The 25,277-nt window shown below is 36.7% G+C and overlaps 4 protein-coding genes across 8 annotated transcripts; 3 read left to right on the top strand and 1 right to left on the bottom strand.

The window, feature by feature from the left end:
- The first annotated feature begins 230 nt into the window (after nucleotides 1-230).
- Nucleotides 231-7,187, top strand: LOC132635154 (deSI-like protein At4g17486). 3 transcript variants are annotated; one of them, XM_060351422.1, is made up of 5 exons: nucleotides 231-479; nucleotides 1,487-1,760; nucleotides 4,439-4,726; nucleotides 4,970-5,050; nucleotides 6,765-7,187. In XM_060351422.1, the coding sequence occupies exons 2-5, from the start codon at nucleotides 1,607-1,609 to the stop codon at nucleotides 6,902-6,904; spliced, it is 663 nt and encodes a 220-aa protein (XP_060207405.1). In that variant the 5' UTR covers nucleotides 231-479; nucleotides 1,487-1,606; the 3' UTR covers nucleotides 6,905-7,187. The 3 variants fall into 3 exon arrangements, with proteins under 3 accessions (XP_060207405.1, XP_060207404.1, XP_060207403.1); XM_060351421.1 differs by having other exon boundaries at nucleotides 235-479; nucleotides 1,492-1,760; nucleotides 6,762-7,187; XM_060351420.1 differs by having other exon boundaries at nucleotides 235-479; nucleotides 6,762-7,187.
- Nucleotides 7,188-8,088: 901 nt separating this feature from the next.
- LOC132635153 (putative RING-H2 finger protein ATL21A) lies at nucleotides 8,089-10,248 on the top strand. Its single transcript, XM_060351419.1, has 2 exons — nucleotides 8,089-8,931; nucleotides 9,862-10,248. Exons 1-2 carry the CDS (start codon nucleotides 8,298-8,300, stop codon nucleotides 10,026-10,028), a joined length of 801 nt encoding a protein of 266 aa, XP_060207402.1. The 5' UTR covers nucleotides 8,089-8,297; the 3' UTR covers nucleotides 10,029-10,248.
- A 2,524-nt stretch (nucleotides 10,249-12,772) lies between these two features.
- On the top strand, nucleotides 12,773-19,485 carry LOC132635152 (uncharacterized). The gene is made up of 6 exons (XM_060351418.1): nucleotides 12,773-12,923; nucleotides 14,439-14,710; nucleotides 14,798-15,449; nucleotides 15,533-15,732; nucleotides 16,482-16,726; nucleotides 17,416-19,485. The coding sequence occupies exons 2-6, from the start codon at nucleotides 14,439-14,441 to the stop codon at nucleotides 18,447-18,449; spliced, it is 2,403 nt and encodes an 800-aa protein (XP_060207401.1). The 5' UTR covers nucleotides 12,773-12,923; the 3' UTR covers nucleotides 18,450-19,485.
- Nucleotides 19,486-21,159: 1,674 nt separating this feature from the next.
- LOC132635150 (mediator of RNA polymerase II transcription subunit 32) lies at nucleotides 21,160-24,014 on the bottom strand. 3 transcript variants are annotated; one of them, XM_060351416.1, is made up of 3 exons: nucleotides 23,860-24,014; nucleotides 22,565-23,047; nucleotides 21,160-21,724 (listed from the first exon to the last, which is right to left on the bottom strand). In XM_060351416.1, the coding sequence occupies exon 2, from the start codon at nucleotides 23,000-23,002 to the stop codon at nucleotides 22,565-22,567; it is 438 nt and encodes a 145-aa protein (XP_060207399.1). In that variant the 5' UTR covers nucleotides 23,003-23,047; nucleotides 23,860-24,014; the 3' UTR covers nucleotides 21,160-21,724. The 3 variants fall into 3 exon arrangements, with proteins under 3 accessions (XP_060207399.1, XP_060207398.1, XP_060207400.1); XM_060351415.1 differs by having other exon boundaries at nucleotides 21,160-21,633; XM_060351417.1 differs by lacking the exon at nucleotides 23,860-24,014 and adding an exon at nucleotides 23,702-23,837 and having other exon boundaries at nucleotides 21,160-21,633.
- Nucleotides 24,015-25,277: the final 1,263 nt, after the last annotated feature.

Below are 25,277 nucleotides of genomic sequence, written 5' to 3'. Positions count from 1 at the left end.
GATTAGAATGTATTTATTGGAGAGAGCTAGGGATAAGGTAGTAAAATATATCTTTTATTTATGATTTGTTAAGAGGCGCAAAAGGAAAAGTGACCAAGTAATATGTGACGGAGGGAATATTTCATCTTGTGCAGCTGATAAGGCCGCTCCTTCCTCAACCAGAAATCTCGAGTTTGAGTCCCGAATAAAGAACAAAATGCTTGGCAAAAAAATGGATCTATGCGGCTATCGAACACCGGGGCGAGAAAACACAAACAAAAAACATATAGCATATCACAAAGGGAAAGCGTGTAATTTAGGCAAAGGATAACTCTTGTCAACTTTTTCCAAAAATAAAACCTTTTTTTTATTCACACGACAGCTGTGGGAAAATATTACTCGGCGGCCGCTTTATCTCCGCCGCACACGGCGGTGATCTGTAACCTCGCCACCGTGCTCCTCCGTAGCACAAACGTCTCCGATTTCCAACTCAAATCTCGGTAATCTCTTTCGTAGACGTATTTCCGAATGTATATACGTATATTTGTCTTGTATATGCTTCTATTTAGCTCTCTTTTGAACTTTCATCATCTCTAGCTTCGGAATTTGTTGAAATTACGGTCCTACTCAATTGATCTTTGCATTTTTAGCCGTCTTTGCTCTGTGTAATAGCTTAACTTTCTGTTTGATTGAATGCATTAAGTGTGTGCTAAAAGATTTTATTTTACTGAATTTGTCTCTTTTATTTGTGTTTATAAAGTTTAGCTACTTACTAATTGGCTTGCGGCTGCCTGATATTGAGTGTGATTTTTTGAGAATGCAGTATATATATATATATTTCTGTATGTATATGTATATTTCCTCTGTAATTTTCTCGTATATGCTTCTATTTAGCTCAGTTTCGGACTTTCATTATCTCTAGCTCTGGAATTTTTTTAAAATTACGGTCCTAGTCGATTGATCTTTGCGTTTTATACCTGAATTAGCCATGTTTGCTCGCTTAACTTTCTGTTTGTTATGTATAATGAGTTAAAATTGAAGCATTAAGTGTGTGCTAAAAGCTATTATTTTACTGAATTTGTCTCCTATATGCTTCTATTTAGCTCTGTTTTGAACTTTCATTATACCTAGCTCCGGAATTTGCTTAAATTATGGTACTAGTCAATTGATCTTAGCATTTTTACCTCAATTAGTGTGTTTGCTCTATGTAATAGCTTAGCGTTATGTTGATTATGTCTAATGAGTTAAAATTGAATGCATTAAGTGTGGGCTAAAAGCTTTTATTATACTGAATTTTTCTCTTTTATTTGTGTTTATGAAGGTTAGCTGCTTACTAATTGTTAAGACTACGGTCCTAGTCAATTGATCTTAGAGTTTTTACCTTTAGCCGTGTTTGTCCTGTGTACTAGCTTAACTTTCTGTTTGTTATGTATAATGAGAACGCATTAAGTGTGTGCTAAAAGCTTTTATTATATTGAATTTGTCTCTTTTATTTGTGTTTATGAAGTTTAGGTGCTTACTAATTGGCTGTCGTCTGCCTGGATATTGAGTGTGATTTTTTGAGAATATAGTCTATATATTGGAAAAGCAAAGGGGTGGTGGAGGTGGCCAGGGTGGGTGGACTACAATGAGATTGTTAAGGTCTAGCTCAAGTGCATCAAAGGAACAGTATAATGGAGAGAAGAATCGTGCTTTGTTGTATCTTAATGTATATGATCTCACACCTGTAAACAACTATCTCTATTGGGTCGGCCTCGGAGTGTTTCATTCTGGTATAGAAGGTACTAAAGCTTTTCCGTTCTCCTTTACTGTGTATTGCTATACATATTGCTGTTACATCCAATTTTGTGATGAAAATTAAGCAGAGCGTTAGTGTCTGTTTAGTTTGATCTCCATCAATAAAGTTAGCCATTTTGACATGGTATGAAATTCTTTGTTTTATTGAGTGTCACTCACGCGGAAAGAAATCTCGTCTTAGTGACGGAAAAGAGATACCATGTTTCAAATATAGAGGACATTATCAGCCTAACTTGAATTGGCAAAACAAGGACAAGTAATTCAAGGTTTAGAGGAGGGCGTCAGTCACGTAGAAAGTAGCAAGTGCCCGTCACCAGAGATATAGTGGCATTGGAATGGTCGTTAGAGAGACTAGTGACGCTTGTCATCAGAAGGAAGAAGAAAAGAAGAAAACATTAACCAAAGGGGAACCCACATTGGTTGGCACTTCTGCTGATAGTGGTAGTTATTTGAGTCTCTACCAAGATTGTGGAGGCTCCGATACCATGTGCAAATAGAAAAAACCTTTCATTGACTTGATTAAGTAACAATGTATAAGAGGTGCTCCATATGTATAATTTGTAGGCTTACAATATGGTAGGTAACAATCTCTAAGCTAATAAAATAAGTTTATATTCTATTTTAGGTAGAGAATATTCGAAGGTATCCTATAGAATATTTTATAAGATTTTATTTTTCTAGTAAATGAATCTAGACATGTATTGATTTAGACATATATTCACTTGATATTCTAACACTTTCATATGTCATAGTTAGTTGTACGCACCCAAGGGTGTAGCCTAGTGGTCAATGAAGTGGGTTGAGAACCATGAGGTCTCATGTTCAAATCTCAGCAGAGACAAAAAAAATTAGGTGATTTCTTCCTATCTATTCTAGCACTGGTGGACAGAGTTACCTGGTACCTGTTGCTGGTGGGAGGTGGCAGGTATGCCATTGAATTAGTAGAGGGCGCAAGCTGGCTCGGACACCGCGGTTATAAAAAATAAAATAAAAAATTAGTTGTACTTTAAAGCCTCTTCTATTCTTACCTCTAACTGTTTTCCTCACTCCGTGTCTTTGTAATAAAGGTAATTTCCTTCTGAACTTTGATTAGTTCTCCAATCCTTTTTAAATCTTGTTAGGTGTCAACCTCAAACCCCTCATGTGACAAAGCCAAAACTCTACCAAAAGCATTAGGTTCTTTGCCACCCATATTGAATCTTTCAGTGAATTTTGCATCCTCTCATTAGGTCTATTATGGTCTGGTACAAAAGGTTCAATTGCCAGTTTAGAGAGTTGGTGAAGGTTTTGATCTGAAGGTGTCACCTTAAGTAGTTTAGTTTAGGAACCAACTGGTCTTGTAGCCTATCGAATAAATCTGCTTACCTGCATGGATAATGGAACTGGCTCATAGATGGTTAAGCTATGTTATTTCATAAAAAAGGTTGACAAAGTAATACACTAATAGTTGATAAATTTAGAGATATGTCTGCAAATACCATCGACCTACCAGCTGGAAAAAGGAAAGATGGGTTGCAAAGACTTTGTGAAGAGTTCAATAGTCTATTTCAGGAGAAATAGAAGTTACTTGTAAATGTTTCTTGTTTTCTTGTAGATATATATCGGATGGTAGAATGAATATCACCGTGAAGCGTGTCATATGAAGCATAATCAGAGCCCAAGGTGTCTTCTAAATGCTTCTTCATCTATCTTAACCAAAAAAAAAAAAAAGTTTCTTTACCTACAGCATCAAGAAATCGCAAGCACGAGATGCTTTGTCAAGTCATTTTCTAATTTCCTGTCACCTTAGTGTACATTTAGTCCTGACAGGATCATGTATGTGTTAAACCAGAATTATATAGGAAAATGATATCCCTAAAGGACAAAGAAATTAAAGTAAGAATTCTTGGGGAGGGGAAATAAGTGAAAAAGTGGAATTACGGCCTTTGTCAAGATGAAATACATGAACCTCTCTCTCTCAAATCCGCCTGCTCTTGATGAAGATTAGACAATTCCATTTATAGCAAATTGGTAATTTGATTGGATTATTGATTAGCCACTGAGATTGCAATTTAATGCCTGAACTCATGTTTTATATGCAAAATAAATGACTCCTTAGGGTTTTGAATTCTTCTGATTAAGCCTGCCCATGTGATGTTATTTTGTTCCGGGAATTGGGGCTTGTGGTGAGATCGAGAACCTTCGCATGTAAACCATCCATGATGCTTTCTCTTTCTCAAACCTGTCCGGTCTGTTCTACTTATTTTTTGATAGTTTTGCTTTTTCTTTTTCTTTTTTCTGTCTACTTATGAAGAATAGCAGGATGTATGAGTAAGAGCCCTTAGCTTTGTTCTTCTATTTTAAGCATCAGGGTTTTATGAATAGTTCTCTTGCTTTCCCACTCTTTGGTGTTTCCTGTCCTCTTCTTTTTTCGGTGTACTTCTTGTTGCACGTGAGGATCTCTTGAATTTGCTCCTGGCTAGATGGCTGCCATCAACCTACCACATGCAGCGATAGTCTGAGCATGAACACTCTGCTATACCGTTTCCCAGAGTGGATGCTGCTGTTAACTTTTATTATCTGTAAACCTTTTGAAAAAAGCTGTGTGTTTGATTATTAAAGATTTTTGGTTTTAGTATAACTTGTGTTCCTTTCTTTTGTTGTTGGTCTTGATTCAATGCAGTACATGGTCTAGAGTATGGGTATGGCGCCCACGACTACTCAACTAGTGGGGTTTTTGAGGTGGAGCCACGTAGTTGTCCGGGTTTTATTTTTAGACGGTCAGTGCTCCTGGGCAGCACAGACATGTCTCGTTCAGAAGTTCGGTCATTTATGGAACATATTTCAGAAAAATATCATGGGGACAGTTATCATTTGATTGCCAAGAACTGCAACCATTTTGCCGATGAAGTCTGTTTCCGTCTCACGGGAAAGCCAATTCCTGGATGGATTAATCGACTGGCCCGAGTAGGTAAGAATGATGATGCTTTGTCCTAATTGTGGGGCAACTTTCAAGTGTGAACCAGTATAAGAGCCCAAAAAATTAATTGGTCCCGTTTGACTTAGCTTATCTAAAGCAGCTTATAAGCTGTTTCCAGCTTATAAGCTGCTTTTTTTAATCCCATCCAAGCAAGCTCTAAATCTGCAGCATGTTTTCTGGGTTATTCTTGCTAAACTTCTAGCTTTTTTCACACAATTATCTTTGAAATTTCAGGCTCATTCTGCAATTGCATTTTACCAGAAAGTATTCAGGTTACAAGAATCAGACCACTTCCTGATCATCAAGCCTTTTCAGGTTGGTGTTGACCTATCTCTCTTCACTTTTTGTTTTCCAATGGGTGGTAAACTTTTGTGGTATTACAGAGGACAATACTTCAGCTACCACATGCTTACTCTGATTGATGTAACATGAACTTTCGGGAATAAAGAGTAGATTAGGGCTCGTCCGATGTCCCACATGTGAAATAATAATGTCGGCATGAAAATCTAGATCACTAATTCTCCCTCCGTCCCAATATATTTGAGGTTCTTTGAATGGGTCAAACATGTAAGCCGAGGGTCTTTCGGAAACAGCCGCCCTACCTTTCAAGGTGGGGGTTAGGTCTGCGTACACTCTACCCTCCCCAGACCCCACATGGTGGGATTATACTGGGCTTGTTGTTGTTGGTGGTGGTGGTGGTGGTGAGAGCTTCACATGTCTTTTCATTAAACGAATGGTGGTGAGGGTCCCAACAAGTTTGTCGTTAAGGGTAAAATGGGGATGGTAAAAGAGAAAGTATCATTCTTTTTGGGACAGACTAAATGGAAAAGCGTGTCACATAAAACGTGAAAGAGGGAGTACAACATTTAGTTTCCGGCATAAGACTTTGAACTACTATAACAACTATTGGTAGCGGAGCTGGTAAAATCTGCAGATATACACGTCTAAAATTGTTCCCCCAACACTTACAAATTGTATATCTATTGCTTCAAAATTTTATTACTTTACCAAAAATATGTATATATATATATATATATATATAGTATTGAATATATATAGTTCTTTGGGACTGGTGGAGTTGCATTTTTGATGGACGTCACATGTGACATGACACATATTCGATGTAGTATAGCCATGCCTTTTGAGTATATATGTACATAAAAAATGTAGCTTATTCAGTTGAGAAAGCAATTCTGGTGGACTGCCCTTTGATTGCTCATCACTTGGTAGAAAGGCTCGTGATTACACATAGTGTTAGCTAGTGGTTCCAACTAATTAAGATGAGTTATGTGGCTAAAGAAGCATCAGTCCGAGATTAAAAAAAAAAAAAAAAGAGAGAGGAGACCTTCTATGGCTGTGAATACCATAACATTTCCACACTGTGGGTTACTCTTTATTTAATCTCGTCAATCTCAATTCTCTACAGTTTTATGTATGGCAAAGGAATTATTTATCGATTGTAATATTATATTATGAGGGGTTGGTAGTAGTTTTGGCTTGGCCCCTTTTATGTCCCTTTTTTTTTTTTTATTTTTTTTTTTTTGGTTGGGGGTGGGGGGTTGGTGGGAGGATTTCTCTTCTTTGGCATCTCTGTGAATGACTCTGCCTCTGATATCATGTCGAGAAAATGGAGCATGGCCATACTGAACCCTGAAAGCTACGATCAAGTAGTGAAGATCGTCCAACACTGTAAAGGAAAGTACAACCTATACACTTAACCAATGTTACGTGAGATTCTAACAGAGCGACCGACCTGAGAACTACTAAAGTTAAAGCCCTCCCACCCTACTTAAAAGTTCAGCACTAGGTTATATTGCTTACGATTGGATATGTTATTCTGTCAAGTAAATCTCATTCTCAAAGCATTTTGTGTGCCTTTTTGGATGCATGTAGCTGCACATATTAAGTACATTAGTCTTAATCTCTAGCAGATGTACAATAGCCTAAAGGATGAAGTATGATCATACATGTCATGTGAATGTAGGCTTTTTGTTTCTTGACTAACCAAAATGCATTGCCATTGTAGAAGATGGGACAGATTCTGGTGGGTCATCTGTATCGGCAGATAGCGAGGAGGAAGACTCTGATCATCAGTTGTTAACTGTACAAAATAGTGATATGGCATTTCTGAATGAAAAACCAGTGAGACTAGCAAAAGAGCTTCTTTGATTGAAACTTCTTTCTTTTTCTCCTCCTCCTCTCTTTTTCTTTAATATTTTAAGAAAACCTTTTTCCCTGTACCTCCAATTCATCTAATCTCTTGTGTGGAGTCCCATTGTTTGTATTTGTGTGTGTGTGTGTGTGTTCTCAAGTGTATCATAACTTGTCTTTTAAACACATTATTGTATTGTTCAAATATTCATTGAGCTGTGTATTCAGGTAGTGTATTTACATATAACAGTCAAACTTCAAGTGTTACTAGGATTCCATGGAATTTCTTTCCTTTGACTGATCTCCCAATTGTGTTTAGCTTGACATGGACGTTCCTGTATGATTGATTCGAAACTCGAAGTGCAATCTTAACTCGGGCAATTAAAGAAAGTGTTTTCCAGATGTATCAACTTCTTTATCTTTGAGATCGTACCTTGTGTTTACAATAGTTGAATGAGCAACCAGTTTTGAGTATTCATTGGAACTAAATAAAGCAAGACCAGTGAAAGAAAAGATAAATGTTAGTATTTATATTTCCCATCCATCTTGTTTTAGAGAGTGACAAGCGGGTCAAATATGGATAAGTTCATAATCGATCCGGCCCGCTCAATTGGCAGCACTAGCACTATTCTTGGCCGAGGAAACCCCACCGCCTTAATGTAATCCCTTGGTTTTTGAACCCAAATAAACGTTAAATGGGGTAGTAAGATTCCTGAATTCTCAAGGTAATTTTGTAACGTTATTTTATCAACAATTGGCCTACAAAAGACTGACCCTTGCTTGAAACCAACCAATCGTGCTTCAACAAGGAGAGATCCATTTTGGATGTATTTGTGGAAAATAAGTACCTAAAATTGAATAAAGCAAATTCCGCTTACTCTGTCATTATCCAAAGACAAATGTCTCTAAAGCAGCCATTAGATGAATGCATTGACTGGACGTGGAAATAATGTTAGATTTGGAAGTCGCCCATTTGCTATAGACTTAGAAGTCATCCATTTCACCCATATCGCAATGTTTACATAGATTTAATTTTTATACACCGATAATATATTAAAAAATTTACTCTATCAAATCACTTAAAGAAGTAACAATAAATATTTTTTCATAATAAGAGAACTTTGTAACTTGGAAAATAAAGTAATCAACTTGCCATTACGGATAAAATCACACCATTATTATGTTGTCAGTAAATATAAATTAGCTGAAAGTTTACTTTGATACTTTGCCCATCTAACACTTCAACTCTTCTGTCCGCAATCTTTATCCCCTTCCTCACGCCTTACGCCCCCTTTCTGTTTTATTCCAGTTACAGACCCAAACAAACAAAACAAAAAAAACCTTGAAAGAGAAGTTAAGAAGAACAAGTGAAATCCTATTTCATTTGGGTGTTTGTTAGCCTCTGAAATACATGGATGCTCTGATTTTCATTTCCCTCTTCATTGTTATTCTACATGTAAAAGCACATGCTAATACAAATACTTGCTTACCAATTAACTGTGCAAATATATCTGAACTCAACCTTCAATTCCCTTTCAGACTTCATGAATTTCAGCTACACTGTAAGCAAAACAGAACCATTCTCAATTTTCCATCTTATGGGGATTTAGTCATTAAATCCATTTCATATGATCTCAGAAAACTCGAACTAATCGACCCCACAAACTGTGTCCACGAAGTTTTCTTGAATCTGAATCTTTCTAACACCCCATTCAGCTATTACTATATCTTGAAAGAGTATCAGTATCTGAATTGTTCAGCTGAACTTTCATCTTCTTTTCTGCAAGTTCCCTGTCTAAGTGGCATAGGACATCATGTTTATGTTGTGGAAACATCATTTGTTGTGCCAGATTTTTGTAACCATGTCAAGACTGTAGGAATCCCATTTGCATATAGTCCTTTATTGTCTGATAACACTTTTGGGCTGGGATTAACATGGCACTTGGAAAAATTTCAAGACAGTGTAGCAACAAAGTTTAAAACTTCAGTCCAACAAGAAACAGGGCTGTTTAAAGGGCTCAATGAGATAATAGCAGATGGTAAAGGTACATATTTTATCACCCTTCTTTCTGAAATCTCCAAGTGTAATATCTCCTCCATGTTTTAGACTTTTAGTTGACCTGATCCAAGTTCTTGAGGTCTAATTGATTGACCAATTATATTAAACAAGTAATTTTTAGTCCTAATATGTAACATTTTTCGCTTATTGAAAATCAATTTATCTCAATCCAAATTAGTTGGGGTCTTGGGGTCGGTTGTATAAAATCTTTCTATTTGTTATTCAGTTTAAACTAACTCAGGGTGGGAGCTAGGGCGCAACTCAGTGAAAGGGGGCTCATCCGAACTTTTTTAGCCCGAAAATTGTATTATATATACAAGGTTAAAATTATTTCTATGTATACATAGTAGATGTTGATTCTCTTTAGCTTCTTCACGTGTTTACTTTTCTATATTCGGAGTTCCCTTTAATGAAAAATCTATTATATAGTGGTACTGGTGAAATATTTCAACGTGTTTGTTCTGGACAAAACCTTTGGAACAAGTCTCTATTTCAACTACGTACTTATCTTCTCTATTTAATTACTTCATATCTGTCATTTTTAATTCAATTGATAATAGGCCCAAAGGAGACAACCTAACCCAATAGACAGGCAATCACTCTTTTGAGATAGTTATACGTATCAAGCCTCCTTTCTATTCTCTTCATCTAATTTCTAACAAATTCTGGCTTCTACCACTGGACTGACTGTTGACATATAACCCAGTAATGTCAGCTTAAACCCTATATTTGTGACAGAAGAACCCAGTAAATAAAAAGAATTATAATTCAAAATTCATAAACTAAAAATCATGCCTCCGCCTCGAGACAAGCTGTATTTTGTGTCTAGGGTTTGATTGACCAATTATATATTTTTGAGAGTTAACAATGTTGTTAAAGTCAGTTTAACGAGACTCTTCTTGTTTCTAATATGCAGCCTGGGGTTATATTATCCTGTTCATGTTTATAGTGGTGATGATGTTAAACGTACAGAAGTTATCTAATCTCAAGAGAGTGAAGGAGAACGACAATCAGAAGGAACGTCATGCTGATGTCATTTTAGGGCACTATGAAGCTTTGAACAAAATTGTGATCAAATTGTGATAAAAAAAATATTCAGAATCAAAATAGGTCTCAAATCTATGTGGAAACGTTTGGTGGTCTGTTGAATTATATCTTATTTTAGGATTAGATCCCATACTTGTTGGAACTTTTAAGCGTTGTTGTTTTGTTGACGCTCTATACCATGATGTTCATGCAAACGAGTAATGTAAAAAAATTGGATTTTGATTGATATGCCATGTGGGGTCATATATTTTCTTTATCACTTGCCACTATTGTAGTGGCACATTCAATATTTGTTAGGCCAAAGTCATACATGAATCCCTAAATTTGTCCTGATTTTTCATCTAGACCCCCCAACTGAAATGTTGATCATCTGAATTCCCGAACATAAGATAAAATGTGTCATTTGAACCTCCTCGTGCCAGCTAGCACACGCGTGAAGCTCACTGCTTTAAACAGAGCGTGAGAGACCAATTTTTTTCTTTTTTTGAATTTTTAATCATTAAAAATTAATTTTAATAAAAACTCTATTTTAAAATCTATTTAAATAATTAAAAAAAAAATGAAAAACCCAACCCATCCTCTCCGATAGTCCACTTCACCACCGCCACTAGCGGCTGTAGCATCCACCGGTAATGTGTGGAAGAGGGTAAGATTTCTATGTGGATAGGACGTATCAACACCTTTTGCATCTTTTCATTTGAAAGGACCCGCAGCGAGGCAGAGATGACTAAGTGACATATAGACCGCCGCCGCCGTCGCCGCTTTCCTTTTTAAAATTTTTAATCATTAAAAATTAATTTTAACAAAAACGCTATTTAAATAGATTTTGAAGCGGCGGCGGCGAAGGCAGTGGCGGCGGTGAAGTGGGCTATCGGAGAGGATGGGTTGGGTTTTTTAATTTTTTTTAATTATTTAAATAGATTTTAAAATAGAGTTTTTGTTAAAATTAATTTTTAATGATTAAAAATTTTAAAAAAGAAAGCGACGGCGGCGGAGGAGGAGATAGCGGCGGCAGTGGCAGTGGCAAGGTGGGCTATCAGAGAGGATGGGTTGGGTTTTTCATTTTTTTTTTAATTATTTAAATAGATTTTAAAATAGAGTTTTTGTTAAAATTAATTATATTTGTTGACAGGCTTATTTAAAAAAAAAAAAAAAAAAAAACAGGTAACATGACATGGCTCCATGTCACTGGTCTATTTTTCCATGTCACAGCAAGTGAGCTTCACGCGTGTGCCCAGTTGGCACGAGGGGGTTCAAATGACACATTTTATCTTATGTTTAGGGGTTCAGATGGTCAACGTTTCAGTTGGGGGTCTAGATGGAAAATCAGGACAAGTTCAAGAGTCCATGTATGACTTTGGCCATATTTGTTACTATAACTTTGATCTAACGAGTCGCATTGCATTCGTTTGTCTGAAGTTGAAAAGGTAAAGAGCCAAATCATATTGTTCTCCTATTTCTTTTTTTGAGGGTCACAAAAATGTTTTCATGTGACCTATTCTACTGTAAATGGATCTGGCATTAAATAATACTTACAATTTGCTTGGCTGCATAAGAAATTATTTTCGATATTTCTAATTCAATACTTTGTTGGCCGAACTAGATACGTTGATTGAAGGTAATATATCGTACAAGATTGTATGTGTAATAAAAATAAGCGTAACAAATATGTGAATAAAATTATTTAAACTTTAAAGTATAAATTTTTTACATAGCAATCTGTGTAACATTCTCTATGTTATTGTTCATTTCATAATAAGCCATACATGCTCTTTACTGCGTAACAATACATAATATTATTAGTTATCGCATAAACAGTTCCGAGTAAATATGCCATAAATGAAATGACCCTTAAGTATAGTACTCCTATAAGCAGGGTGCCATAAATGACCCTTAAGTAGGGTTCTATTTATAAAATTTATACTATACTAATTTTTCAGTTATTTCATTTTCTAAAATTAAAATTAGACTTTTCGAAACCGTCCCATCATCTCGGTATTCGTATGGTTCGATTAATATTTGATTTTTTTAAAAAAAACAACATTATGTCATAGTCACCAGTAAACGTTAACGACACGATATCATGCATACTTCTATCGCACTTTTGCAAAAACTCTCTAGATAATTTTACTTTTTAAAAGGTGATGAATCAAGAAAAATATGAAAGAAGACAAGAATAAAGATTAGTCCCCCTTTTTACGTTAGTGTAAAAATAATGTTAAGTAAAGATAAAAAGTATAATTTATATCGCACAAGGAGGCAACAATCAATCAAGATGGACTCAAGAACTGAGTCTACTAAGATTAAGTATCTAATAAGAGAAATTTAATATCATATGAGATGAAATATATCTAATACTTTGTAACTTTCTATCCAAGATCGCTGAAATACCTTGTAGCTTACAGGATAGTTACTACTCGAGACACTAGAACTAGTATAATAGGTTTCAGAGTTGGAACTTTAGGTGTTAATTATGTTGCCGGCTTATAATCGTTTTCATCATCCCGAACCCAAAGCGAAAATTTTAATATTTTATTATATTTAAATCTAATATATAGAATATATTTTACACATATAAACTTATTTGGTAAGATTGTTAATTTTTATAAAATCCATCATTTTTATTAAAAAAAAACCTAAAAATCGATTCGATATGCTTGGCCGTTTAAGTCGATTTTTTGAAAACGATTAACATCTCTATCTATTATAAGGCTATAACATAAGCCAAATGACAGTTCTCGAAACTTGAAAGGGTCAAAGTGTCAATTACCCTGGGGAAAAAAAAATCATTTCTAGTGGGATAAATATATATGGTTCTAATAAAAGAATATATAAAGCCAACCTAGTTCAGCCGCCTGCGACTCACTTTCCTCCGGCGTTGCGCTTCCAGCTTGGCGTCTCTCAATAATAATATTGGGAGCTTCTTAATAGGTTTCTCTTCCAATTATATACTTGTACTTGTTTTCATTCTATTTTTTCTTTTTGCTGTTTTTGACTAGTTGGTTCTCTCGCTCTAGCATCCGCAGACTTCAGTCTAAATTATAGTATATGTGTACATGTATATCTTTAAGAGTCTTACATACTTATTTTAAGGCTAACCGTGGAAACAATCTCGTACAATAGACACTTGTGGTCCGGCCCTTTCTGCACCCCGCACATAGCGGGCCTTAGTGGACCGGGCTGACTTTTTCTTTTACCTGCGATAAGGAAGTGGGACTGGTTACATATTAAAAAAAATGTAAAAATTATAAAAAAAAATTGAAGTCAGCTACTTTCTACTCTAATTTCGCATTGATAAAGAGAGGAATTGAATCATGCAAGAAATTAGGATATAGGGATCAGTGTGGACAAACCCAACTCAAACTTGATTGCATTTGTAAATGTAATTTGGATAGTTGATGTAAATTGAAATATAAATTATCTAGTAGTTGAATTAATTTAGAATCAAAATCTTGTAGTAATCAGCTCCCTTTATAGTGTTAATAGATTTAAGGATGTTTCAGTTATTTTAACAAGAAAAAAGTGCTTACTATTACTTGTTTACCAAGCACATCAACCACTTTTTTCCAGCACTTCTATCCAAACACGTAATTGCTTATTTGATAAAATCAGCTCCAGCACTTGAAAAGTGCTTTCAGCTTAAAAGCTACTTAAATTCAGCTAATCCAAATGGGCTCTATGATGTTCTTTATAATGTTTGGATTGTTGTGAAGTTGTTAATGGTTGCTATATCATGATATTCTTATACTTATGTTGGTATTCTTTGACGTTCAAGCGCGTGAAGTTTCTTACACTTAAGACCCGTTTGACCATGATAATTTTTCACTTTTTTCCGGAAAATTATTTCTCTTTATTTGGAAATCAACGTTTGGCCATGAAAATTCCAAATACAACTTTTGAAAAACACCTTTTTTTTTCACTTTCAATATAGTCAAACGACCAAATATTCTTTGCAAAACTATAACCAAACACAACTCCAACTTCAAAATTCCAAATAAAGTGAAAAATATTTGGTTTTCATGGCCAAACGCCTACTTAATTGCTATGTTTTAAAATGTTACAACTTTTAGTAATTTTCCACAATTTTTGTAAATAATGCTTATTATTGGCTGTGTGAAACATATGGCCGGTCCAACCCGAAAGGAGGGTTGTGATAGATTGGTAGCAAATTTAAAATAGCCAATTATGATGTTTTTTCTTAAATACTGAATGAAAAGAGATGGATCAGCCCAGAAGATTTATATAGCCGATTCCAACTAGTTTGAGACTTATCCTCCACCCTTCCTGTTAGGTAAAACACTTGCGTCATGCCCCCACCTCTTAAGACACTAAATGCCATAAGAGTAATCAAAGCTGATTAGTGAATGCTTGCAATCCAACTCATTATGTGTTCACAAGTGTAATCTGTTCTACTTACCCTTATCATTTTCTCCTCTATTATTACAGATGGCTAGATGGGATCAAATTCTTTCCCTTCCTGTTCAGAGCCCACCGACTTTGGAATTTTCTTCTGCTGAACTTGTGTGGTCTAAGGTAGAAGGCTATCGCGATAACATAGACAGAGTTGCTCTCATTCCATTTGCTAGAGTAGATGACTTTGTTAGGGGTGAATCTGCTAACAAAGAATGTCCAACAAGATTCCATGTTGAAGCTCGGAGACGTCGGCCTGCGGAGACGACTTACAAGCCTAAAGTTGATGGCATCCTTGAATATATTCTGTAAGCTGTGCTTTTATCTCTTTAGCTTGTTTCAGTTGCTAGTATCTGCCACAATGCATTTTGTAATATAACCTTATAATTCTTTAGGTACTGGTGCTCCTTTGGTCCCGATGACCATAGAAAGGGTGGAATCGTTCGACCGAGTAGAACCACATACGTTCCTAAGAAAAAACCTGCTGGTCGACCTAATACAAAGAGGGGGTGCACCTGCCACTTTATTGTCAAACGCTTAATTGCTGACCCATCTGTAGCACTTATCATCTATAACCAAGATAAGCACGTGGATAAGAAAGGATTACCTTGCCATGGCCCACAGGACAAAAAGGCTGCTGGAACACGCGCCATGTATGCTCCATACATATCAGAGGATCTTCGTCTCCGTGTTTTGTCCCTGCTGTATGTTGGAGTGTCCGTGGAAACAATCATGCAGAGACACAATGAATCAGTGGAGAAACAAGGAGGTCCGTGCAACCGAGATGACCTTTTAACTCACAGGTATGTTCGGAGACAAGAGAGGAGCATACGGCGCTCTACTTATGAACTTGACATGGATGATGCAGTCAGCATTAGCATGTGGGTCAAAAGTCACCAGAATCAAGTGTTCTTTTATGAGAATTTCTCTGATTCCGAGCCTTTTGTTTTGGGCATTCAAACAGAATGGCAGTTTCAACAACTGATCCGGTTTGGAAATCACGGCCTTCTAGCCTCTGATTCAAAGTTTGGAACTAATAAATTAAAGGTATTTAATTTACATGGTTACCAAGTTTCTTGAAACAACTAATACTTGAAAGCTTACTTTGTCTTTTATGCAAATTCATCCAGTATCCTATTCACAGTCTTGTTGTGTTCAACTCAGACAACAAGGCTATACCGGTGGCATGGATAATAGCACCTAGGTGTGCAAGTGGAGATACACTTAGATGGATGAGGGCCCTATATAACAAAGTTCATATGAAAGATCCTAACTGGAAGTTGGCTGGATTCATTGTGGATGATCCTTCAGCTGACGTCCTTGCAATCAGGTTGCTTGCAATCTTTTGTCCCGCATTCATTTGCATGATTAAGTGATAATGTAATTCAATACAAATCAATGACCATGGTTTTTTTCTTTCAAATCAATGACCATGGTTGTTTTCTTTTAAATCAACGACCATGGTAGTGTTTTTTCCTTATTCCTAGTGGACGTGGGGATTTTCTCTTTAGCATGGTAAACTAAGTTGCACCAGTACCATCTAACTTTTGGAATCAGGGGGAGGCTTTTACTTTATTAGTCTTGGTCCAGGAAATTTATAATGTTAGGCTAGTGGATTGGGATATTAGCAGATGAGCGTGCGCAAAATAGGCTGGCAATTTCAATGTTACTTGTTGGATCGTCTGAATGATTTGAACGAATGAAGAATAGTATAAACCAGTGTCTGATTCACGTCTAACCATAATGTTTCTTATTGACAGAAGTGAATTTGAAAAGTCCGTCAGCAATTTATCGGGTCCCTGTTCTACACCAAAGGTTAAATAGTAGCAAATTTTAAATGAATGATGGAATTATTAAGGCATACTTGCTCATTAAGTATGTTGAAGGTTAATATGAATTTTAGGCATGAGTTTTCCTTTGTGTATTTTCTCAGGCACTCATGAGTTGTGGTTCTGCAGATTATGTTTGGATACTAGATTGTGCAGTTTAAAATTGTGCCTCCTAGTCATTTACTTCTTTATCTTCTTGATTTTTTCTTGCATGAATGGTGTATTATATCTTTCTTTGTTTATCACTCAGGGAAGTGTTTCAGTGCTCTGTATTGATATGCTTTTGGCGGGTTCGTCATTCATGGCATAAGAACTTGATTAAGAAATGCTCAGAAATGGAAAACTGTGCTGCAATTGCAAAGAGGTTAGGCCAGACAGTGCATCGCATCTGCAAAAAAGATGGAACTGCTGATTTGTTTGAAGAATTTATGGAAGATTTTGTGGATGCTGCAGACTTTTTGGACTATTTCAAGGCCATATGGTACCCAAGACTAGGTTAGGCATATTATTCAGTAAAATAGATTCCTCTGTGGGTAACAATAGACTTTTTATTGGAGTTAGATTGAAGTACCTCTGAAACATGTCTTTTGCTAACTCCCATTTGACACACTCATAATCTGATTCAGATCCAGGACTAGCATGAATTCAAACTATACTCCCTTTGTCCACAATGTACAACTGTTGCTTTGGGACATCCTAGATATTTCACACACCTCTATGAGAAATAATAGTCTTTCAGAAGTTGTCAATATTGGAATACTGAAGCATATCATTTACTCCATTTTGATGTTTTTCCATGATAGATACTTTATGCACATGCTTCAATTAGTAGTTGAATTATTTCTTCCATCACTACCTTATCATTTTTAAATTTTCTTCTAGCACTAATATAATCTGCAAGTGAAATTGATTTTCGTCTGATTAATCAAATTGTAACATATAAAATGGGATAGATAGACTTCTCGGAAAGAACAAAGCGGACAAACAGTTCTCTCTATATTCCAACTTTAGTGGATATTTCTTTTTGGTGTCCTCACTTACAAAAGGACGTGCTAGCTTAGTATTATTCTACAAAAAAGGCATTTTTCTTCTAGAGTGCTCGAAATCATATTCTTACACTCCCCTTTGTATATTAGTTGGTTCGTCTTTGAGGTTTTTCTTGCTGACAGATTTTGTCTACTCAGGGCTCTGGACAAGTGCACTGAGAACTCTTCCTCTTGCCAGCCAAGAGACATGCTCGGCGATGGAGTACTATCACAACCAAATGAAGCTTAGGTTATTGAATGAGAGAGAAAATAGTGTATATCAACGTGCTGATTGGCTTGTTGATAAGCTAGGTACTATAGTGCATTCTTACTTCTGGCTTGATGAGTACTCGGGGAAGGATGATTTTGCACGATACTGGAAGGTGGAATGGATGAGTGGCTTAACAGCTTGGCAGAAATCATTGCAGATTCCAGATTCTGATGTGTTAGTTGAGGGTGAATATTCGAAAGTTGTTGATCAGGCAGATCGACATCAAGTGCATGTAGTTCGGAATCCAACTTCTGAGTATGCACTCTGTGATTGTAATTGGGCGAAAATGGGAAACTTATGTGAGCATATTCTCAAAAGTATTAAATATCTACGTGACAAAGGGTCTGTTACTCCATCCACCAGTATGTTCCAATATATGCAGGCTCTGGTTGATATGTTACACTGCCCACCTCATGATTCTTTGATTCGTGATCATGCACTTTCTCTAGCTGTCTGGGTGCAGAAGCAGTTGAATGCTCAACTTGGTCCTGGAAGTGGCCAGTCGAGGCGACAAGCTCTTCAGCTGACTGCTACTGCACCTGGTGTGGTGAATGCAATCAATAGAACAGACACATTAGCCAATGTGGTAGATGATCTGGCTGAGCTCCGGCATTCAAGTTCTACCGCAGATAATCTGAGTGGTGGCCAGATTGATCGTGTAGCTACTGAAAATGGCACTCTTGTACATATAGGACATGCTGTGGAAAATCCTTCTGTTGAGATGCAAACCAGCCCATTATCCATATCCGCTTGTGCAACTCAATTGTTTTCTCTTGATGGGGTCACATCAGCTGATGTGTTTGCTGAGAACGGAGGTGTCATGATAGGTGAGGAGCTGGATACGGCGAAGAATCTTCCTTCTACAGACACGTCATTTGCAAATTTAAATGGTTTTGAAGATGATGTCTTGAACAAAGTTTGATTGTGCAACAATGGTGGATGAGCAACCACAGCCCCTCTGTGTAGCTTCAGCTGAGAACTCTAGAGAGATCAATGCTTGAAGAACCAGCAGAATGATGTATGTAGAAACTCCATGGAGCCAGACATTAGTGCCAGGTCACAGAATGTTGATAACAGAATCGATAGTGCAATTTCATCCATAACCAAGCAAGTATAATCCTCTCTGATCTATATGGCTGAGGCCTCTGAAGTTGAAAAGCGCATGAGGATAGATCCCATTGATGAAAATGCTGGCATGACTAGTGGCCTAACCGCTTAAAGATGTCAAATGTTGGTGTTGGGGCTCTGTGTGCTCCCCCATGCACATCAAAGTCGGGTTGATCAAGAGCTGGTTGAAGAACTTTAAGCCTCCGAAGGAATTGAAGAAAATGGGAAGAATGTGTTTTGACAAATGGTAACGTATGCAGGAACAATGACCGGAATTCTGCCAGCAGAGTCCTATTAGAAGGTATAACTACTGAGCTGTTTTATCTTCTCAAGAACAGTAGGGCAGCTGACGACTCTCCACCCATCGTAGCAACCTTTTGTGGAGCTTCGGACCGATTGAACATCTTGTGATCAAGTGCCTTGCTTTCTTAGATCACAATAGCCTGATTTTGCAAAAACTGATTTCACCAGTGAAGTGAATAGGGAGCAACTTCCTACAGGCACAAGGTTGTTGCAAAGAGTTTTTTGAGGCTGCTGCTCATGGTCTATTGCTTATAGTATTGGTTACGACTTACGAATATAAAGTGCTTGTGCCGTTCGTGGTGCCTACTCGCCTAGATTGGCATTATTATCGCCCATGCTTGTTTCACCACCTTGTATATCCGGATGAAAGCAACTAAATGTGAGAATTATTTTGAATCTTGATAAAGTGTCTGTATATTTCTGTGGAATTTATCTTGGGCATTGTACATTGCCTCTAAACACTTCTGGTCTTTGGTCTGGGCATAAAATCAATGAAAATAAAATGTACATTGTTATTTCGCTCGAACACATAAAGCTTTATAGAATTAGTCTCCGCTTGCCGTCTAGATAGATCTCATGCTTAGCTGTCATGTATACAAGTTCTCTGATGATAAAATTACTTGGCATAAATTGATTTTGTAAATTACCATTGATAGCCATACCAAATATATTAGGTTTATGACTTGTATTTCTCCCTCACCTCTCTCTCTTCTCCCTCACCTCTCTCCCTCGGCGCTCGCCTCTCTCTCTCCTTTCCCTCTCTCCGGTGACACCATCAGTGCTTCTTTACTCCTTTATATTTTCGGTGACTCACCAATTGATCTACTCATTTCAAATTCAGATCCGAGCCGCGTCTTCTCCGAACCATGTGATTAGGATCGGAGTGAGGTTTTCAATACCCGAAGCTGTCGTCGTTCACCTTCACCGCCGGCCCTCCATCAACTACTTCGTCTTTTTGTAGTTCATACAGATTTGTATCTGAAACCCTAAGTTATTTTGCTTTGTTATATCTGAAAATCCTAAGTGATTTTTGAGATAAAATTGAACTCAAATCTGAAAGGAAGAGTGCCGCCGGAGTGTATTTCTTGTATCTCCAGATCTGGATATTTCTTGTATCTCCATATCTGAGTGTATTTAGGCATTGTAGTATCTATTGAAGTCTGTATTTATATCAAATGTATTTCACACATATACATGTGTATTTTGTCTAAATTTATGCATTGTAGTATATATGCAATTTTGAATTTTCTGACAAATGTATTTATGCATTATAGTATCAACACAAGTCTGTATTTTCTGTATTCAACTTTTATATATACATATTACTTAATATGAAGAGTAAAATGCATAAATAGATTAATAACCTATCTAGACATTATGAACACTGTCAAATACATCAAGTTAGCTTGCTCAAATATTTAGATACAACGGAACAAAATATTCGAATACAGTCAAGTACACCAAGTAGCGCGCTTAAATATTGAGATACAACAAAACATAATATTCGAATACAGTAAAATCTACCAAATTAGCTCGCTGAAATACACATGTATTCAGAGAAATTAAGGTCGCATGTATCCAAATACAGTCAAATACATGTGACATCAGATAAGGTTGGATACAACTGAACAGTGTATTCAAATACACTGAAATGCGATCAAATACAGCGAAATGCCTAAATGTAGCAACAATTGTAAATAGCAAAAAAGTACCTACAGATTGAAAGCAAGCATTAAAATTAATTATTTATGTAAGTTGCCCTTAATAAGATGCTTTTTAGGTTACAACTACATCTCCATTCCAAGCAAGTTCAGCTGGCTATACAAATTTTCAATGTCCATGTTGCTCCATTTAAGTTTGTCTCAATCCAATATTTAATAAAGCACTTTTGCTTGGTGCCACAAAAGCATGACGGTGTATTTCTTTTATACAACGTGATATTATTGTCTTCATAGTAAAATTCTATTAGTAAGGCCTCTTAATTCCAATTATGAAATGGAAATTGGCACTTGGAATTTTGGAAAATCTTCTTTCTAATAATGAAGCAAGTTTTTATAAGTACAAATCGATGTTATTGAGGGTTTGAAGGAGCGAGGAGATAGATAAGGCGCTACACCCAAAAGCGTAGAGTCTCCAGAGACGACTCAGTGAGTTCATCAGCGTTAACACAACTACCTAACAAGACACCTTACAATACCTCAGAGATACAATTCTTTACGAAAGGCAATTAAAATCATCCCAGATATTATCATTATGAATATACAAAAATCAAAAAAACCTACACCAAACAATAAGTTTGAGCCTTTTGAAACAAACGATATAAACTACCATTTGTATAACAAACTTTAAAAGCGTAAATACTTGAAAACATAGTAATACATAGCGCCTGTTTGTATATGTGGTATGCTTAAACATAGAGGGATGTGGATTAGAGAGCTGAATAACGCAAACAGTGAGGTAGCTCATACTGCGAGTGAATCTCTGAGCCTTGAAAATACAAACATAAACTCGCTAGATCTTCTCATAAGATGGGGAGGGAGGGAGAGCGGTAGAGGTGTTTGAGAAATATCATTCCCAAGCATTTCTTCTACAGTGTTAAAACATGACTAGATACATCAAACGTACAACTTTAGCGGCTTACTGAGGCATAGTAGATTTTCTGTTTGTCCCTGCTGATCACCACACTTCATAGTTACCTGAAAACAGGCACAATTAACTGTTGTCCTTTGTTTTACAGCGACGAGCATAGAATACAAAGCAACCATGATTTTTCTAGTTTCCACTCGTCTGTCAGAAATGTTGGGTCAAACTAAGCTTAATCAGTAAAGATAGTACATAATTGCTGCAGAAAATAGTGGTTACTCACAGTAATTCATTCTGATGGAAGATAACATATTATGCTACTAAAAGCGGTTTTGTTAGCTTCTACTACTTTTCTATCAACCAGGAGTTGATAGAAGACCAGCCAACCAACAAATCTCCAAATATAATACAATATGAAGCATTTTAAAAAGCATGATAGGTACCCGCAAGGGTGGCTCAGTTGGTTGAGCATGGGGCTTTCATAATGGAGGTCTCAGGTTCGAAACCCCCTGCCTACGACAGTACGGGATTTGTCTTCTGGGTCGAACTCGTCGCACCGGGCTTGCCTAGTGCGGGTTGCCTCTCCTATGTGGTTTGCGAGCTATTGCACATGAGCTGGGTTTACCCTGTGAGCACCCGAAGGGTAGCGGCTGCGGGTTCCCATGTCATCAAAAAAAAAAAAGCATGATAGGTCTTTTATTTTGCTTGTTGAATGGGAGGAAAAAAGAACCTCAATGATGCATGACTCAATCAAACCTAACACCTTAAAGAAGTTAAAACCGTGAGGATATCCAATAGAAACTGCTGAAGCAAATCGTTACTATGACGCAAAACGTGGAATTGTAAGCACTTATGAGTAAAATGTAATAGCAGCTCTTACATGGGCATCAGTTTCAGTTCCAAGGAAACATTCTAGCACTTGCATGCTTCATCAAGTCTAGGAAATAAAGCCTATTACTAATAGTTCATTAAATAATAGTACAAATTTGTTCCAGATTATTTAACATAGTCAACGAAATCAAAGAGGACAAGAAGTAATTATACCTATTGAGCTGCATCTTCAGAAAATCTGGCATCAAATGGAGCAGAAGGATTCGGATGTGCTGAAGCACTACTCGCTCCAGAACCATGTTGCAGTTCTATCACTAACCATCTGACAGCTTTACTCATCTGCTCCAACCTAACAGCACTAATGGGTTGAAGGCCACTTGCAGCTGATTGCCCAGGCTTCCCTGAAACAGTTCCAGTAGCCTCATCCACAAGACACTCGGAACCTATTCTTTGCTTAACTGACTCCACAAATTCCTCTGCCTGATCACAAGCAACCCTGAACAGCTCCCATCGTTGCTTAAAGTTTTCTAATGCAGCATCAGTTGCTGCTGTTTTCTGACCATTTGAATTCTCCTTTGATTCAAGTGCAGCAGCTGCTGCTGCAACATACTCTTGATATGCACTGTTCAGTGCATCTACAATACTATCCATCAAAGCCCCACGAAGCGCTAACTGATCACTAACCTCTGTAAAGTTCTACAATAAGGAAAGAATAAAGCAGCAAAACCATCATTAAAAATTTGTATCTTTGTAAACCCGTTAAAGAGTTTTGTCAATAATAACAAAACATATAACATACGTTGCACCACAGCTTTGAGTTGATCATCCTAATGAAACAATGATAAATCAAAGGAAATGCATTGATGCAAATGGATATGGTAAGGCTAAGGAGATCACATATCATACAAAATGTGAAAAAATAATACAAAACAAAAAGTCTAATAGCTTAAATAAACGACAGTGGCAATCATAGACCCCGAACTAATCTCGAAGCTTCTGTAATGAACTGAACTGACAACAACCAAAAATTTAGCAGTATGACAACACACTGCATACATAATACACTCATACACACTGCATACATAATACACTAGTTTATCAAATAAATTGCATCCAACCATCTGCACAACCTAAATAAAATGACTGTTCAAAGTATTGAAATACTGAATACCATTAATGCAAAAACACACAGTTTAACAAGACAAATTTGGAAAGTATTAAAATGAGACCTAAATTTAGTACCCTTTTTACTACAACAGAAACAACTAGCATATATGTTCCAAAAGAACAATTTTTGCTATTAAATTCTGCATATAAACAAAAACCCAAGAACGAATTTAAATGTTTTACCCAAAATCAAGAAAATCAACTGAAATGAACTTGCTGCAATGCACACATTTCTTTGATATGTTGAAAAATACTCAAATAAATGGGACAAATTTTCAAGTCAAATTGATCATTAAGCAAATAAAAAGAAGAAATCATTGATTAGGGTTTGTTGTGCTTACTTGACTGAAAGGCTGTTAATGGGTTTCAACCTTCTCCTACTGTTTACCCAGTTCTGTGTCTTTCCTTGGTTTTTCTCTATTTCGAAAATTAATTACGTATTGCTCCCCAATACTTTGCCTTTAGTTTCGAAATTAAGAGCAGACTAAAAAAGAAATATTTATCACTATCTTATAGTTACTATTTTTAAAATTGCTTGAATAAAATCATATATTATAAGTGCTATTTTATTGGGCGAGATGAGTACTAATTATGTGTGTTAAACCTTTTTATGTAGTTACATCATAAATGTTTATAAAGCGTCATATTCGGCATTTTTTTAATGAAATTAATATTTTTGAATTTGAAACTATATAGAAAGTAGTAATAATTATCACAATCTTATAGTTGATATTTTTAAAATTGTTTGAATACATGTTCATCATAAAGGACGTGTATGATGGAGTCAAGACCCGGGTTAGAATTGGGGGAGGGGGGAGGGAAGACTCAGAGCACTTCCGGGTCATGATAGGGTTGCATCACGGATCAACCCTTAGCTCGTTTTTATTTGTCTTAGTGATGGATGTCTTAGTAATGGATGAATTGACACAACAAATTCAAGAGGAGGTGTCGTAGTGTATGCTATTCACCAATGACATAGTACTGATTGACGAGTCACGTGAGGGAGTTAACGATAGGCTGGAAGTTTGGCGACAGATCCTGGAGTCTAAAGGTTTTAGGCTAAGCAGGACTAAGATAGAGAATTTAGAGTGTAAGTTCAGTGGCGTGACGCAAGAGGCGAGATGGAAGTGAAGCTCAATGCACAAGTCCTACCTAATAAGGATAGTTTCAAGTATCTTGGGTCCATAATCTAAGGAGACGGAAAGATTGATGATGAGTCACTCATCATATTGGAGCGGGGTGGGTGAATAGAGGCTCGGATCGAGGTACTGTGCGATAAGAATATGTCACAAGGCTTAAAGGTAAATTCTACATAGTGGTGGTTAGACAAAGTTTGTTATATGGAGCAGAATGTTGGCCAGTCAAGAACGCTTACGTCTAAAAGATGAGTGTAGTGGAGATGAGGATACTCCGGTTGATGTGTAGGTATACTAGGATGAATTTGGTTAGGAACGAATTTATACGGGACAAGGTAGAAGTGGGCTCCTATGGAGGATAAGTGTTACACCTCAGGCATTTCGTGTTGTTGTGTGGTGGATAGACTAACGCAAGCCTAAGGTGAACACGAAGCCCATGTGATTCCAAAGAGGGTATTTGGTGGTTTAAAGGTGTATACTACAAGGTTTTTGAAGTATTACGGATAGGAGAAATTAAGTTCGTCGAAGGAAGTGAAGTATAAGTTGTGTTTGGGGAAGTTTAGCAATTATCGAGTTGGTAATTATTTAGTAATGTTTTGAGGAAGAGCTATAGGGCTCTTTAG

The sequence above is a fragment of the Lycium barbarum genome, chromosome 4 (genome assembly GCF_019175385.1).
Source record: "Lycium barbarum isolate Lr01 chromosome 4, ASM1917538v2, whole genome shotgun sequence".
Classification (NCBI taxonomy): Eukaryota; Viridiplantae; Streptophyta; class Magnoliopsida; order Solanales; family Solanaceae; genus Lycium; species Lycium barbarum.
Note: the sequence above shows the minus strand (reverse complement) of the source record. Positions and strands in the feature narration are given on the sequence as shown.

What these genes read in the sequence shown, in the direction of transcription:
- LOC132635154 (XM_060351421.1), top strand. Translation starts at nt 1,607, where the DNA reads ATGAGATTGTTAAGGTCTAGCTCAAGTGCATCAAAGGAACAGTATAAT. An exon ending in GTTTCATTCTGGTATAGAAG is followed by an intron (nt 1,761 to 4,438) that starts GTACTAAAGCTT and finishes GATTCAATGCAG; the next exon opens with TACATGGTCTAGAGTATGGG. An exon ending in TGATCATCAAGCCTTTTCAG is followed by an intron (nt 5,051 to 6,761) that starts GTTGGTGTTGAC and finishes TTGCCATTGTAG; the next exon opens with AAGATGGGACAGATTCTGGT.
- LOC132635153 (XM_060351419.1), top strand. Translation starts at nt 8,298, where the DNA reads ATGGATGCTCTGATTTTCATTTCCCTCTTCATTGTTATTCTACATGTA. An exon ending in GATAATAGCAGATGGTAAAG is followed by an intron (nt 8,932 to 9,861) that starts GTACATATTTTA and finishes TCTAATATGCAG; the next exon opens with CCTGGGGTTATATTATCCTG.
- LOC132635152 (XM_060351418.1), top strand. Translation starts at nt 14,439, where the DNA reads ATGGCTAGATGGGATCAAATTCTTTCCCTTCCTGTTCAGAGCCCACCG. An exon ending in GCTGACGTCCTTGCAATCAG is followed by an intron (nt 15,733 to 16,481) that starts GTTGCTTGCAAT and finishes TTTATCACTCAG; the next exon opens with GGAAGTGTTTCAGTGCTCTG. An exon ending in CATATGGTACCCAAGACTAG is followed by an intron (nt 16,727 to 17,415) that starts GTTAGGCATATT and finishes TTGTCTACTCAG; the next exon opens with GGCTCTGGACAAGTGCACTG.
- LOC132635150 (XM_060351416.1), bottom strand. Translation starts at nt 23,002, where the DNA reads ATGGATAGTATTGTAGATGCACTGAACAGTGCATATCAAGAGTATGTT.